General features: G+C 32.5%; 1 protein-coding gene across 2 annotated transcripts in view; it reads left to right on the forward strand.

Annotated features, from left to right (window-relative positions):
- Positions 1–318: 318 nt before the first annotated feature.
- The window catches only part of LOC143052343 (uncharacterized), a 47,451-nt gene continuing 30,090 nt past the window's right edge, over positions 319–17,679 (forward strand). The window contains exons 1-4 of one of the 2 annotated variants that reach the window (XM_076225348.1): positions 319–377; positions 1,366–1,537; positions 16,201–16,748; positions 17,142–17,249. In XM_076225348.1, coding sequence (XP_076081463.1) covers positions 16,205–16,748; positions 17,142–17,249 — 652 coding nt within the window. In that variant the 5' untranslated portion in view covers positions 319–377; positions 1,366–1,537; positions 16,201–16,204. Of the gene's footprint in view, positions 378–609; positions 689–1,365; positions 1,538–16,200; positions 16,749–17,141; positions 17,250–17,679 lie in introns of those variants that run through there. The other variant, XM_076225349.1, reaches the window with a different exon arrangement.

A 17,679-nucleotide genomic window follows, 5' to 3' on the forward strand; every position in this document is an offset into this window, starting at 1 on the left:
ATTCCAAAATGTTCCCATATTTTTCATCTATTTATAAGCTGAAAAACCAGACGAGTGCATATCACATTACTTAAACTTTAGAAATAATGTCATTAGTTCAACTTTTGAACTTTTTATTCAGATAGTTAAGAAATTAATCAAATATTAGTATATGTTTATACATTTATTATTACAAATTGCCTATTTGAAAATGGGAATAAAAAAAGAATAATCTAGTGTTTTGTTTATCAAGCCCGTTCGTATATATGACTGTTTTGATAACAAAATAGGTTTTCTATTCATGATAACATTTTGATTTCGTAAACCAAATTTATAGTCTATTGATTTATAATGCACACTATCAGTAAACATGTTACCATCACGAAGTGCGCATAAAGGTAAGAAAATGTGTCATACATTTATATTCTCGTTTGGCTATGCGTTGAAAAGAATTGAAAGAATAGAATATACTAAGATAGATTATAATATGACGGTTATAAACTTACTATAATAGATGTGAATTAAAAATGGCCAATGTTGTGTTTGAAAATTTGAAGAATTTAACACATTTCTTGTTGTGGTTATTTTAGAAATAATTTATGCAAGCTATAGATTTATTATATCTTTTTTAGTTCAACTTACCAGGGGGTGAAATAGGACAGACACACACACACGACAAACCCACCCTCGCTTCAGTTTTTTATTGACCGTATGTGTTTTATTATTATTGAAATAATTTATGGAAGCCATACATTTGCTGCTAACTCTAAATATAAAATTCCAATATCACGGCCAAGGCCATGTGTACATTTTAAACAAATCTAGAGTTTCGATGAACTATTTCTTAAATAATATGAAGTATATTTTATTAACATATTGTGTTTCCCAATGAACTGTGTAAAGACACCATAATACACTTATCGCTATTCGCAATTACTGGACATCCAAAGGGTATCTGACGCCATAATGGAACAGTGATTGATGTAAGCGGAGCAGATTCTTGGATAAACAATAGCAATAATCTGTATAATAAATACGTGTATCAATATACATTTATATTTTACCTAACGAATAGCGACGGAATATGATACTCTCGTGTAAAAGAAATGCTAGAATGAACTATTTATAGCTATATAAATGAAAACTGAAAATAATGAAATAAAAGCTGATGTATACATAACAAGAAGTACACTGCAATCGCTCATATGTTTTAAACTTCAACGCTGCGTCAAAAAATAAGCTTGATATAGTACAATGACAATGAAGGCAAATTTTTGAACTAAAAGTTAATTTGTAGCATGAATATTTAAGGCCAATAGTGAAGAAGTTTATCCATAAAAAGAACTATTCCACAGTATGTATTTATATTACATTTATATCTTCCAGTAAAAAATTATATCGTCGACTGTTGAAAAGAAGATGTGTTTTAGCTGCCTTGTGAAGTGATGAATCGACAAGAAACTAGATGCACGGGAACAAAAGATGGAAACGATGTTCCAAATTAATCAGTAAAGAAGCTTCATTCTGTTCAGATTGCGAATCTTCAAACACTGACAAGGTACAATTTTACAAGACAAAACATTGCTTTTTTCTATATTTATCTCTGTAAAATATGTATTTGATTTGACCGTCCAATTATTTTGATACCAGCGTCACTGGTGAGCTCTATGTAGATGAAACACACGTCTGCGTTACAAAATCAATAGCCTACGTATTTGTGATGGATTTCTATATACTATAATTGTGTTTTGCGGTTTATGTTTGTTTACTCAAACGTGAGTCCTTTGATAATCAAACCATTATGTTTCATCTACACCTCTAACTTGCGGGGCAAAATGTTACATTTACTTGATTACACGTTTTGCCAACCGGTAAATTTTTTTCAACTTATTTTAATAGTTTGTTATTATGTCGTCCTATTACTTTACTGTCCGAGCTTTGGGGAAGGTTTAGCGCCAGAAAACATTGATCACTAACACTTTCCGTATGTGTCTGTACCAAGTTAGGAGCCGGTAATTTAACTGTTTAATTTAACCTTGAACACCTGTTGTATTTCTTTTGTTTATATTGATTAATTAATACTTATATTAAGTAATTGATATTTTGATCGGAGTTCACGAACATTTGTAATTTATTTTAACATGCGTATTTTTACATTGCGGTTCTACTAGTATTTTCAAACACAGTGTATACATCCAAACAGCAGTTTCTAACACATATTTGTCCTTTCATCTAAGAGCAGACATTTAATCGTAGGATTAAACTGACATTAAAAGATCTCGAAAGCGATGTGGTTATCTATGAAAGGACAAGGTATGATAAGAGGCGATTTTGGCCCCCTTCCCAAATAAGTTTATATATACATCATTGATAGCCTTAGTATAGAAACTATTCAAAACTATGATTTTTTTATGTTCCGGTGAAAGGAAGGTTGCCTAGCAACGGTTAAAATAAATAGCCAAATTATCACATATGCATTGCTTTCTCATTACACATTAGCATAATTCAAAATAATATTGTTTGTTTAACACTAACTTGAGTTTGCAAATGAAAAGTCACTTCAATTTCAGTTTTGAAAAATGCTTAGCAACAACCTAGCAACAAACATTTTGCCTAGCGACGGTTCAAAAATTTGTAATTTCGGCCATATGAGGTATAAATATAGCAATTTTTAATGATTTAGCTACTGTAAATGATTTTTCTTTCATATATATGATGTCTGAGTCATCATTATTTTTTTCTCAAGAAAATGAAATTGACCATAGCAACCTAAAAGTTGCTTAGCAACAGTCGAAAAAGATAGAAATTAAATTGAACTACAAAAAAACCCTTTTTAATTGTACAAATTAGAGTAACATCAGGTTAGATTGGTTAATACATGCAAGAATAACTAGCAGTAAGAAATGAAAGCAAGTCAATTGTATATCATGCTGATAAAAAGATTGGCAACCAAAATAGTGCTTAGCAACGGTTAAATAATGTTTTTTTTTTTTTTTGTAAACCAAAGTAGGTTTTGACATTATTATTATATCTTGATGATGTAAACATTAAATCATATATGCTGTTACCAAAAACAGGGTTGAGATCTAAAAAAAAAATGTTTAACCCCGCCACATTTTTGCGCATGTCCCAAGTCAGGTGTCTCTGGCCTTTGTTAGTGTTGTATGATTTTTAATTTTAGTTTCTTGTGTATAATTCGGAGTTTAGTATGACGTTAATTATTACTGAACTAATATACATATTTGTTTGGGGGCCAGCTGAAAGATGCCTCAGGGTGCGGAAGTTTTTCGCAGCATTGAACATGGTTGAAGACCCATTGGTGGCATTCAGTTGTTGTCTGATCTATGGTCGGGTTGTTGTCTCTTTGACACATTCCCCATTTCATTCTCAACTTTAGTATTAAATAAAAGTTAGCCATCAAGGAAATGGTCGGTTAATAAAAAAAAAAGAATAAATACAAATCATATTGTCACATAATAACTAGTAAGTATAAACATTAACAAGTTAATATGTAAAATAAACAAGAATGTGTCCCCAGTATAGTATACCGTGAAAATGGGGCAACATCTCTAATGTGGCATTAAAATTAGAAATATCATATCATGATATCATAGGGAACATGTGTACTAAATTTCAAGTTGAATGGACTTCAACTTCATCAAAAACTACCTCGCCAACATGAAGCGGGACAGATGGACGAACGGACGGACGGGTGGACGGATTAACAGACGAACGAACAGACGGACACACAGACCAGAAAACATAATGCACATAACTGGGGCATAAAAAACCTTGAAATTATATAAGAAGTGGCACACTTATAATTCATAAATAATAGTTGAAGTTATGAATATAGCATTTCACATTTACATGTTGCTTACTGGCACATTAAAAAAACGCAAATGGATTAAAACTACTATTGAAGATTCAGTATCAGATTTATACAGTATGTATAGCAAATATGCATAGCCTGTACAATGTCATTGTTTGTCAGTTAAAGAATTGTACACTGTGAACTTTTTAACACTAAACACAATATTTTAAAGACTGAAATGCTGAAAAAAGTTCAAAGTTTTCAATGAGGTCAGGGTTTAAGACGTTAAAAACTCATTCAGATATGTAGACGAAAGAGGCATGACCATCTTCAAGCTTCTCTAAAAATTCATTATTTCTACGATATATATCCTGAAATTAGCACATTGATCGCCGGTATATAGTATCATGTGCAATCATACCACATCTCCTTATCTTATCCAAAATGAAATGCTTGTTTTAATGAAACAGTTGTTGGTAAGTAGTATTTCATGTAACCCCAAAACATTCGAATTTGATTAGAAGCGTAGACATACTTCATTAAAAGGTCTCGGTGGCCGAGTGGTCTAAGAAGTTACTTCTGTAATCACTAGCCAGTCAACACTGAGGTTGTGAGTTCGATCCCCGCTCGTGCGGGTGCACTCGTTTTCAACCTTAACTTCTCCTTTTAATGTTGATCTATTTATTATTTTCATTCTGAATGTCTTCACTTGCAAGACTGAATGTCCAGCTAAAAGGTTTCAACTTTCAAGATTTACAGCCGATTTCATTGAGTGTGAAGCCAAAGGTAAAATCTTTGGTAAGCTTGCTTGTTAGCTGAACCGTGAAGTCATTATTATGTCAGGTTAACTACCCTCCTTTCGAAGTAGCATAGTCCATCAGGCAGATAGATTGGTAATCTGCTGGACTAGTATATTCTAAAAGGAGGGTAGTTAACCTGACCTAACAATGACTTTATGCTTCATCTAACAAGCAAGCTAACTAAAAATATTACCTTTGACTTCACACTCAATGAAATCGGCTGTAGTATTCACCAAGTTCAACCTTTCCGGTATTGAATAAATATTTGAAGTTACTAAAAAATCTTATTTATTGCATTAGGGACATTAAACTGTAGTACTAGTAGTGCAAGTTGTGCCTTCAATAGCAAGTGAGAGGGAAAACAAGTTCAACTACCGTTTTTGGTGAATATTCAACAACTACCCTAATTGTTTTTTAAGTAGCAAGAAAAATTGACTAAGTCCAAAAATCTGATAGTTTTAGAATATTTGAAGAATAATAAAAATCCGATGGCAATACATGCATCAATTATGTGTACAATAAACCTATTAGGTATTAAAGCTGTATCTCAAAAACTGTAGGAGGATAACCGACTCTTTATATATATAGCTTGTACCAAAAATACCGGACATTTGAAGAAAATTTTATAAAAAAATCAAAACCCTGTAGACATACACACCTCTATTATAAATAAAAAGCCTTTCAGGTAAAAAAAAACTGAAGGAGATAGCTAAACGTATATGTCCGGGCAGAAACATACGGTACGGCGGAAGGGTGGACGGACAGATCTAAATTAACGAACATGCTCGACATTTTGTCCCGTGAGGGGAGGGGGAATGTGAAATAGAATTAAGAGGACATAGTTTACATGTACATTAAACAGCTAGGTAAGAAGTACCAGTGTACTCCAGGAATCGGTATAGGTTTGGCATGAAATTTTGTCACTTACATAGAACTCCAGACAAAACAAAATACACATTCGAAATGGCAAACAAATACACATGTTTTTTTCGCGCATACTTCATAAGTTTGTTTGCAATGGGTCTTATCCAATTTGTACTTATGCAAGTGAAATATGTTAAAAGTAATTTTGCTATAGCATGTTTTATTTGATAATCCATATAGGATCTGAGTCAATTGAATGCTACATGTGTACTTTTATTTTATGATTACATCTTGTCAAAAGAGTGCTCTGACATATATAAGAAAACTCATTAGTGTACCGAAAGATATATGAATAGGCTGTAAATACATAATTTACAGTATAGTATAAGTGTAGTTAACTTAATTTCAGTATCATCTGCTCTTAAAGACTTTGCCTGGAATTATGTTTATAATTACATTGAATACTTTGGATTTAATACTGACTGCACATGCATAACGTATTAGTTTAGGACTGTGCGCAGGTTTTTGTCTATTAAAGTGATTTGCATATTCTTAAATCTCTGTTCAATCTTGAGACTTCTATAGTGTTATAGTAGTCTCAGGTTCAATAAACTACTAAATGATGGACAGAGCACATGTGAAGTTTTAAAACATGTGATAACAATTTTGTGCACGAAATGGATATAATGTATCATAAATCTATTTTTCTGTAGAAGGTTAAATAGAAAACTTCACAGTGCAAAATATATACGTTTTGATGAAATGGTTTTCTTCAGAACTACAAAAAGAGTTTGAATATATTGAGAATTTATTATGAAATTCATTTGTAAGATTTCGTTGCATATTTGAAAATTATAATGAATAAAAATTAATTCACCATATTTCAAGGGACACAACTCTGTATTTGGCTGCACAGTGTTAGACTATTTTGATCATTTATATGGGTCTAATTTCACGTACAACATATTTCTTTAAGAGAGTGACATGTCTTGATGACTGGATACGACATAGAACAATCCGTACGTGATATTCCGATCAATTATGGATCCCGGAATAATTTCGTACCCGTGCCCTTCACTTTGACGTATTATAATGACTTGTCAAAATATGTAAACAATCGGATTATTTTTCAAATTTTTAGACATGAGCGCCAACGTAGACCACCATGATATTTTATTATGTGAAAGATACATAAGAGTACAGTTGATGGTTGGAAATTTCTAGATGGTCTACGTTGGCGCTGATGTCAAATTTTGTCTCCGAACATGACGAAATTGTAGATTTTTTACACTTTTCGTCGTTTAGGGCTTTTCAAGGTCTCAGTTTGAACATATTTGAGTACATAACACCTAAAAATAAGGTTCTACATGGACGATCAGATACTGCAGTTCATTACACAGGCGTGATAGGTTTGAACTTCAAAGTTTAAAAATTCTGGAAAAAGGGGGGCCAGAAACGGCCCTTATCATACCTTGTCCTTTGTTCTCTCAGCGAATAATCTTCAGAAGTATCTGTACAACGTTGTTAAAATGAAGATGACATACATGCTTACCCTGTTGACTGCAAATTCTAATGTAATTTTGACATGTAGTTTTAAAGAAGTATGTCAAGTATCGAACACAACATGTACATATTTATTTTTTTATTAATATTACTTGGATCAGGTGAGTCAGAGCATGAGTGTGAGTTTTCCTTTTTAATAGCATTGTTTCATGTATGTTTGAGGAATGTTAACTAAGACTTGTCGTGTGTGCTAAAAGAGGGACGAAAGATACCAAAGGGACAGTCAAACTCATAACTCTAAAACAAACTGACAACGCCATGGCTAAAAATGAGAAGACAAACAGAAAAACAATAGTACACATGACACAACATAGAAAACTAAAGAATAAACAACACGAAACCCTCCAAAAACTAGGGGTGATCTCAGGTGCTCCGGAAGGGTAAGCAGATCCTGCTCCACATGTGGCACCCATCGTGTTGCTTATGTGATTACAAATCCGGTAAATAGTCTAATTCGGTAGGTCACATTCATGAAAGGGAAGGGAATTGTAGTTACGACGTAAGGAACATATCCGATATCATTTGTGAAACGGTTATTCCATAACGGTCAACCAACTCGTGATGGCGTCCGTAAAATTTACGAAGGGATGATTTCAAGTTCACCATTTGGAACTCTTGGTTTAATAGCTTCCTTGTGAGCAGCAACCCTCTATCAAGAAATCTAATAGTATATCCTCCTTTACACCATATATCTCTTGGTGTTAGGTAGTGCTCCTAGTATTTATGATAAATGACATGCAGACGTCTATCTCTACATTTTCTGTCTTTTATTTCAAAACTTAAAGAAAGGCCATAGGACAGGTATACATATGATTTATGATTTATTGTAAACATAAACAGATAAAGAGTCTGCTTTTGAGAGACTCTATCACTGATTTGAAAACAAGAAAATGAAAATCACTTAATGAAAATAATTTGATGTCTGCTTTTACGTGACAAGACATTGCTCTTTTTTTGCACTGCATGAACATTACCAAGGAGAGTGTCTCAATTATAATTTGAATGCAAATGTCATAGAACAAACCTTTTTATCGCTTTGTTGTTGATTGAAAAAAATCTGAAATTCTTTTCATTTCTCTAACTCTGTTTCACTTTTTCTTTATTGACTGGTTACAAATCTCGTTTATTACTATAAATGCATACTTTTCCTGGTTTCAGTACAAAATCCTATAGTACTTTGCAGCGAACTCAACAACCAGCATCTATTTTACAGGAAATCCAATTTTATTAACCAATCAGAAATGCCGTTATATATTTCTCTAGATTGTCCTAGATAGTGACCGACGATCTAAAACTAAAAGTACGATTTATATTTTTTTGACAGAAAAACAACCGATGGGGATTTAATTAAAAACTACTATTTCAATCGGCAATCGGTTCTTAATGAATACGCTGAAATTTATTTACTGTCCATGTTTACCTAATATATAATTATTATTTATTAAAACGATAATAAACAAAAACCCCTTCTCTACATGATTGATTGTTTTACTGTTTGATTGATTGATGTATTGATTTAAAAATGTTTATTGGTACTCTCTATGCAAGACATTGAATTTATCATCTTTAATATCTCTAACCTTGCCGAGTTTGCTCCTCCATGTGTTGATAAAATATACATTCTACACAAATATCATTTTGCTGTTTTATATATTAGTTGTTAGTGCACTTTGTTACAATTTGTAGGATTGAAAAACTTACTTTCTGTTTTAATCTGTATATGTACGCGTGGTGGTATAGTGACGTCACAAAGCTCCTATAGACTTTGTTATTTTTATGCCTTTTAGGGGTGGGGCTGTAGAGACTAAACTAGATTATGGCTCTATAGGGTATGGCTCTGCAAGGAAGTCATACATACAGATTATTGATGCTGTGCATCACCAGGGTTTGCGTCTCTGTCTTGGCGCATTTAAAACCTCACCAGTTGAGAGTCTGTATGTAGAGGCTGATGAACACTCACTCTCTAACAGACGTTTGAAGCTTGGACTTCGATATGCTGTCAAACTAAAAGCCTATTCAGATAATCCTGCCTACAGCTGTGTTTTTAATCCGATTTATGAAGATATTTTTGCAAAACATGAAAATAAAATTCCTCCGTTAGGTTTACGTTTAAAACCACATTTATCTTCCTTTGATTTAAAATCTGTTACTTAAGTTTAAACTTGCAAATGTCCTCCATTAGAATTTCCAAAACCAAAAATGATATTTGATCTCCGTGAACACAATATAAATAAAACAAATCCTCTTTTAATTCAGCAACACTATGCTGACATTAAAGCCGATTATCTAGATTTTTCAACTGTCTATACTGATGGTTCAAAAGATGGTGACAGAGTTGCATCTGCTGCTGTCTTCATGGACAGAGCTGCAACTCTCCGTTTGCCATCTGATGTATCCATCTTTACTGCTGAAGCAGAAGCAATAATATTGGCTTTACAATGTATTGCTTCTTCAGATAAATCCGAATTTATTATATGTTCTGATTCACTTTCATGCTTACAAGCTATACAAAATACTAAAATAAAAAACCCAACAATTCTCAAAATTTTATATGTAATGAGGAATTTAAAAATTATTCTGAAAGAAATAATATTTCTATGGGTTCCGAGTCATGTTGGAATCCTTGGAAACACAGCTGTAGACCTTGTGGCAAAGAATGTCCTGGTTGACCCTTTATCTAACTGTGATATACCATATGTTTTTAATATATTGAAACATGAATGGAGTAAAATAGATGATAATAAATTACATGAAATTACACCTTATTTAGGCAAACCTTTTAATAATTTTATGTGCAGAAAAGATCAGTGTGTTATTTCTAGATGTCGTATTGGTCATACTACAATAACACACGAGTATCTTTAAAAAAAACCACAATGTGTACCTTGCAACTGCAAGTATACTATTAAAAATGTTTTGATTAATTGTATTGACTTTGCTGATATAGAAAAAATATAAATCGTACTTTTAGTTTTAGATCGTCGGTCACTATCTAGGACAATCTAGAGAGATATATAACGGCATTTCTGATTGGTTAATAAAATTGGATTTCCTGTAAAATAGATGCTGGTTGTTGAGTTTTGACAGAAAAACAACCGATGGGGATTTAATTAAAAACTACTATTTCAATCGGCAATCGGTTCTTAATGAATACGCTGAAATTTATTTACTGTCCATGTTTACCTAATATATAATTATTATTTATTAAAACGATAATAAACAAAAACCCCTTCTCTACAGATATTAATCCAAATATATCTTCACATTAAAGTTCACATTAGGAGGCAGGGCAGACACTAGAATCATTGTGCATGTGTCTTATGCAGTGAAACACGAACTTAAACGAGTCATGATTCGAACAGTCGTTACTGATGATGCTGTCATTACTGTTTGGCTATTCCGTGACATAGGGCTAGACGAACTATGGATTGTGTTTGGGAAGGCAAACACTTTGGATTAATATCTATCAATGGCCTTTCAAATGCACTAGGCAATGAGTTATCACACACACTTTTTGTGATCCATGCCTTTACCCGTTGTGATACGGTTCTCTGGTTGCTTGAAAAGGAAAAAAAAGACTGCCTGGGAGACATTGATGGCATTTGAAGATGTGACTTTAACATGAAGAATGATGATTGATCAACCTAAATCACCGGGATTTTACTGTAAGATCGCACAAACTTATCAGGTGGAGCTAACATGGTTAATGAAGCAAGAAAATAACTATTTGCACAAAGGGGAAGGCTAATTGAGGCTGTTCCCTCAACTTGGTCTCGTCTTTTTCAGCATGTGAAACGTGCAATAAACTCAGGCGGATGTTTAGGGGGACGAACTTGGGATTGGGTCTTATGCTACCCAGTCCAGTTGCTAATGGATGGCGAAGGGACAAAGAGGATCCCTTTGAAAAAAAAAACTATTTCTAAGGCTTCATTATTTTGTTAAATGTTTGTACATTGTGGATGTAAGAAAGGGAAAGGATGTCGCGGTCGTTGTTTATGGGGAAAATCGGGTCCCCCGTGCACTGCCTTGTGTGCATGTGGTGGTGACCGTTAATAAACATGTATTTTTGGCCAAATAGTATAAATTTTAAAACTGTTTTAGTAATTTAGTGATTTTATTTTGTTTTAATCAATCTATCGAAAACTGTACATCGAAGATATGGATTGAGGACTTACCTTTGCAATTTACGCCATATTTTTTACCGGAAGTGTCAACTTTGTATTTAAACATTTACAACAGAATAGAATTAGTGGTTTTGGTGATAACTTAAATCCAAAAGTTTAATGACCAGCACAAAAAACAACAGTTTCTTTACATGTTGAAAAAAGTTGAATATTTTTTGATAATAAATTGATATTTCTATGTCCGCCATTTTTGAATATTACTGGAAGTCAGGGTTTTAAAAATATACGTCTTATACATTGTATCAATGAGGAGTACTAAAGAAGGGTTCCTGCTCAATGTAATGATAGGAGCAATACGTTAAAACACACTTCAATTACCCTCCCTAAAAAATAAGCTTATTTTAGTACAATGTCCGCCATGTTGGATTTTACCGGAATCTAATCTATATAATATATCTAAAAGTAGTTAAAAACAAAGGTGTGTACTAAATATTTTGATAGTAGCATGATAATAACACCTATTCACATACTAGTCTTCGATGTTGGGCTGATTTAAGTATGATATCCGCCATTTTTAATTTTACCGGAAGTGAGACATTTTTTTCAAATGCCTCCCTATCTGAAATCAAAGAGTTATAGTTGAGGAAGGTCTATGCCAAATTTTATGCTTGTAGCAGGATGTGCACAATTTTTCACAAAGCCGCCGTACTACTAAGGACAATGGTTAGCATCTCCACGGACAAACTACTGAAATCCCGGTTATTTCAAACAACAGTCACCTTCACCAGGATACAAAGCAAATCAAATCGGAACCCCAACAATGGAGTCTCTAAACAGCAATGATTCGGCCCGTAGGCCAACGCTAGACTCTCGTCTATTGGCCATGACACATCACCTCAGGACAAAACCGAACAGAGAACGATGGCCTCGTCCGATATTTTCAGCAGACGAATAATTGGAAAGAGCTTAGCAGAACGAGGTACTATACATGAGCAAAATGTGAGCACGATTGTGGACACTGCTGCAATGATAACATTAGTAAATGAGAAATTAATTCCGGCGGATAATGGATATTTTGAGACCGTAACGCTACGTGGTTTGTGTGAACAGCTTGTTGTTGGGAAGATTATAAAGAACGACTCTCGACATTGATACAGTAAACATGCAATGGGATATAAGCAAAGAGATTTTATCAGACGATGTTATACTTGGGCTAGATAGTTTTACCACACTTACCATCAACAATATAGTGATAAATTTGTTAACAGTGGAGACGAGATTTCAACTCAGCAAGTTTGCATAAAACGAACCATCAAACAAAAAAAGGTGCTGACCAGAAGTGACAATGTTCGTAACTGAAAGCGATTAAAGAACAATTACATTAACATGTAACATATTGATTTACATTTTGAATTTCACTATTTGTTTTTGTATATGGAACCATATTTGCAAATGTATTTGTTGTAGAAATAACCAAATTATTTTTTGTATATTTTAAAATAATTGATAACAAATTCAAGAACATGAAGGCCATTTTTAAAGAATATATTACTTTAGTTTCCGAAATTATATAGAATACTTTGCAGAAAATCTTGATATTTATAACGTGTGTCCGTCATCTTGAAAATGGCAACCATATTATATTTTTCAGAGTGGGTTGATAGCTGAAATCAAAAGGTATATAACCAAGAACTACTGTGCAAAGTTTCATGCTTTCCTCATCAAGTGAGCAATTCTGCTCTATATTTACACAAATCCACAGGATTATTAGTTTCTCGATCTAGATCAGTACGCCAAGCTTAAAAGGAGACTAATTACTGTTATACCACTGTCCCAGGTTAGGGAGGGGGATCCTGCTAACGTGTTTAACCCCGCCAAATTATTTATGTATGTGCCTGTCCCAAGTCAGAAGCCTGTAATTCAGTGGATGTCGTTTGTTTATGTGCTACATATTTGTTTTTCGTTCATTTTTTTTTTATATAAATGAGGCCGTTAGTTTTCTCGTTTGAATTGTTTTACATTGACTTATCGGGGCCTTTTATAGATAACTATGCGGTATGGGCTTTACCCTTTGTTGAAGGCCGTACGGTGACCTATAATTGTTAATGCCTGTGTCATTTTGGTCTCTTCTGGACAGTTGTCTCATTGGCAATCATACCACATCTTCTTATTTATATTACATGAAATCAAACTTTTTAACGGACATTTATTGAAAACGTGATAGTCCATAATGAAAGACTACAAATCAGATTCGTATAAACTATTGCCAACCAGTGGATATATAAGTTTCCTTCAGAACAACCCTTTCGTATGCTAATAAAGGTAGCAAATTTACTGATTAGCGGTCGCTAATATAGTTATTGTCTTTGATAGTTGAGAAACAGAATGAATAATGAATAATAAAGAATGAAAAAATACTTTTTGTCGGGAAATTTCTAAATTTTTCCTATCTTTAGTCTGTTCTTATTTTCTTCTCTAGTTTAACTTACGTTTAGATTATCAAGATTGCGTTGTTCTAATTTAGTAAAGATGCAACTTGTGTCAGCCTATAGGACAAAGTTCATATTATAACTGATAAAGGTTCACACGAACAAATAAAAATTTCAGTGTAAACATCAATTTCGAAAGGTTTGTAATGCGTGGGCTCACATTATATTATTATTATATATATCATATATGTACCTGGAAGACGGGTTTGGTCATTTAAAATTAACAGTAAGTGTATATGTTTTACATGTGTGCTATATGTAATTTATACAAATACGGATATACGTTTACAATACTTGATTAACCTTTTAACTTGACTCGATGAAACTAGCAAACTGTCTTTGTGATCGTTACGTCACGATATGATGAAAGGTTATGTATTGCATAAATACAACGTGTTCACAAGGGTATACACATACATGTATATTCCATTAGATTTTTATCTGTTATATGCAAAATAAAAGAAAAAAAAACGCATTATTTAAAGGAAGATAATGGGTTGTGTATATAGAAGTTAATACATTAATCAAAAACATAGTTTATTCTCTTGAAAGAATATAATGCATTTACTTATTTGATATGCATTCTTTATATATGTTCTGATGTTTGAGACAACAGTCAAAATCTTGGAGAAGACGTTACTAAGTTTAAAAGCATGTGCCGTTTTATTTCGATTTAATTCATAGTGTCGTCCTTTACCCCTATAGTTTTACATGTTACCTGTTATGTCTGCTTGTTTTGTTCACACCTCCTATTTAATATAACGGAATCTGATGCATATTCATATAACGACAGTTTAAGATTTTAAAAGAACTAATGATATGCTATATTTTTGAAACGATTAGAAATAAAATCGTACCTTATAGAATATACCATAGTGAGTACGTTCACATAGGTTCAATATTGACCTTATTCTTGCATAATCTTACTTCAATTATAAAGGTAAACATCTGATATCTGATGACAGTATGTAAAAATATCGGAAAAAATACACAAACAAAAAGTTGCGACACATTGTAACACTTGTCACTATGGCTTCATAATCATTCATACTGACAAAGAAATTATATACCCTTATTAGGTACGCTGAACGCCGAATGTTTGAAAGTCATACATGATGATATATGCTAACCAACACAGTTAGAAGAGTTGTATAAGTAAAAACAATGAAAAAGAACTTAATAAATTTGCAGAATCGACCAAAGACCAACATTTTGAATGAATACTTTTTTATAATTAAAATGATTGATAAATTCGTAAATTGACAATTCAAAATGTAGTCCTGTAGTATATGTCCAGATTGCGCTTTTATTATCGACTGTCCTGTCCAATGGCTTGTATAATCGTACAGAATTTCCTCTTGTTAATCAGTTCATATTTTAGTAACCCGCTACAATTCAAATATACCTTGATAGCTACAAATATGTATAGAAAATTCAGTCATGAAGTATCAATAAAATAACAACACAAACATATGATGTCTTCAAAACATATTTGTTGCTATATCTTACGGGTTAAACACACACACACTCTGTACACATTTACATGAAAATAAATAGCCGTCATACTCTGTGGAAATAATCAAGAATAGAAATAGATAGAACAATGAATATACAAAGGTTTCATTAGTCCGCTATACTTAGATAGGCTGTATTTAACTGTGCGTCTTTGGTTTTCAAATGAAAATGGCAATTTTCAGATCTGAACATTCGTCCTAATACTATATTATGCTATCAGAAAACATAAATAAACACAAAAATAGTGCTTAAATAGTCACAGACTGTCATGAAATCCAATTAAACGTCTGCTCGTCCGATGAATAAAAATTTAAAAAAAAGTTTGAAATATAAATTATAATTAAAATGTTTTACTAAACATTTTCTACTAGTCTGCTCGTCCGTTCGTATGTTTATTTGTCCGTCGATCTATTTGTTGGTTATACCAAACCGTATCAAATGACATATTTGGGTTAAGGTTTTCTTTGAGTGTGTGGTCTTATTAATTTGACACGAATAATATAAGTTTATTATAATGTGAACTTTTACCATTATGAATTGATATGACTTTAATCATGCGCGATTCAATTATCTTGGTTAAAAATCAATGAAGCTACACCTTGAAATAAATAATGTATTTTATGACGAGTCTTGCATTGATTCTTTTGTTTTCGTTTTAAGTATTCATAAACGGGATGACAAAGACAATGAGATCCTTAACGCAGAGTACAATTGTTGAAAAGGATTTTAAAGTGCCCCCATTCTTCTTAAAAAATCCATAAATTTGCGTTAGCGTTGCAGTTTTTTTTTAGAATCTGTTAAACCATATTAAAAGATAGATTGTATATATGCTATATTAAATCGAATTTTATGTCATTTGACAGCAACTTTTTATCAATTTATTCAATTTAAAATATTCGAAATGCATTGGTTGAATATAATTTTTGATGAGTTGTTTTAATATGCATTTTTCATAAAGACCAGTTGATCGTCATTGTGTATTTACTTGAATAATATTTTTTTGTAATGAACTTTTTAAAACTTGGGTATACATCTCTGACATTTCTTTACAGTGAAATGGCATATCACATAGATGTAAATACGATTCGGGTGCGGACTATCATACTAGACGTGTTTCCGGATATATACAAACACATGATTGAGAATTGGTTTCCCCCTGCAACTGTTGAACGGATGATAAAAACTGACAATGACAAATTTCTCAAGCAAATATCACCAGCTGAAAAAAAAATCATTCAAAGTTTGAAAGTTTCACAGTATAGGAAAGTAGACGGTGCACTTATGTATAAAATAATCAGATATTTTAAGTTGATTCAGGAACCTACCAAGGGATGGGGCAAAGTACCGGAAGCTTACCATATAAACCAAGGAGATGATGCGGAAAGAATGAGAAAGTTGCGCAACGATTATGTTCATGATAATAGTTCAACCGTATCTGACGAGAAATTTCACGATTTCTTCAATGAGAGTATTGAAATAGCTGGAAGACTAGACTTAACGGTTGGACGTCTAGTAAACGGATTGAAAGAACAGGTCATAAACATTAAGACAAGTGTAATTGGTAATAGTGTTGTTGAAAGAGAAAAAAAAAATTCAGCAGGTAAACTGATATGAAGAAAAAAAAATTATCGTTATTTGTGTAGTTTCAACTTGGTATATCATTTAGATGTTTTTGTCCATTGTTTAGTCTTTCTTATATCTTTGTATTTTAATTATAGTCTAAATATGTTTGACCACCTATCTGTATTAAAAATATTATGGTTGATTTTCAAGTTTCCACTGCAGTTATTTAAAAAAAAAGATAGCATTGAACCCATATGTTTGATTATAAAGAATATACAGTGCCAAGTAGTCAGTACTTCTGTGTTGATATGAATTATCTTTGATATGGTCAAAATTATTTGTTAATTTTGGACGAAACACGCGTCTGGTGCAAATACAAGATTTTAATCCTGGTATCTGTGATGAGTTTATTTACATGTTTTTTTTTCAGAAAAAAAGTTTTTTACAATAGATTCAGAGAGTGGTGGAAAATCAACAGGAGTGAAATTGTATTACGGAAATGAAATTTCTTATCAATTTACATGCCATGAAAATGAAGGTAAAGACATTATATAACAGATATATATTTGAGCGATAAAGCGATACAGTTGGTTTATAATATTGATGCTATATTACCAGCTCCTAAATTGTTGATGAAAGCAAAAAATAAAAAATTGCCGTAACATAAGAAGGAGTATAGTAAAATTTTAAATAACTTCATTTTTGATATTGCCTTCCAACTTTGAAAATTCGGCATTTGAAGACGGAACACACATCTGGTGACGAGATCATCATCTATTTTATTGATGCCTTTAAAGATACTTTTATCAGTAACTTACATTGGCAACATAAAAAAGGATATTCACACTCATGGGCTGAAACTGAAGGAAAAAAACACCTAAATACATAACAGCAGTACATATAAAACAACATAGAAACTAAATGTTGAACAAAAAAAAACCCGCTTTAAACCGGGTGTGATATCTGAT

The sequence above is a fragment of the Mytilus galloprovincialis genome, chromosome 11 (assembly GCF_965363235.1).
Source record: "Mytilus galloprovincialis chromosome 11, xbMytGall1.hap1.1, whole genome shotgun sequence".
Taxonomy (NCBI): Eukaryota; Metazoa; Mollusca; class Bivalvia; order Mytilida; family Mytilidae; genus Mytilus; species Mytilus galloprovincialis.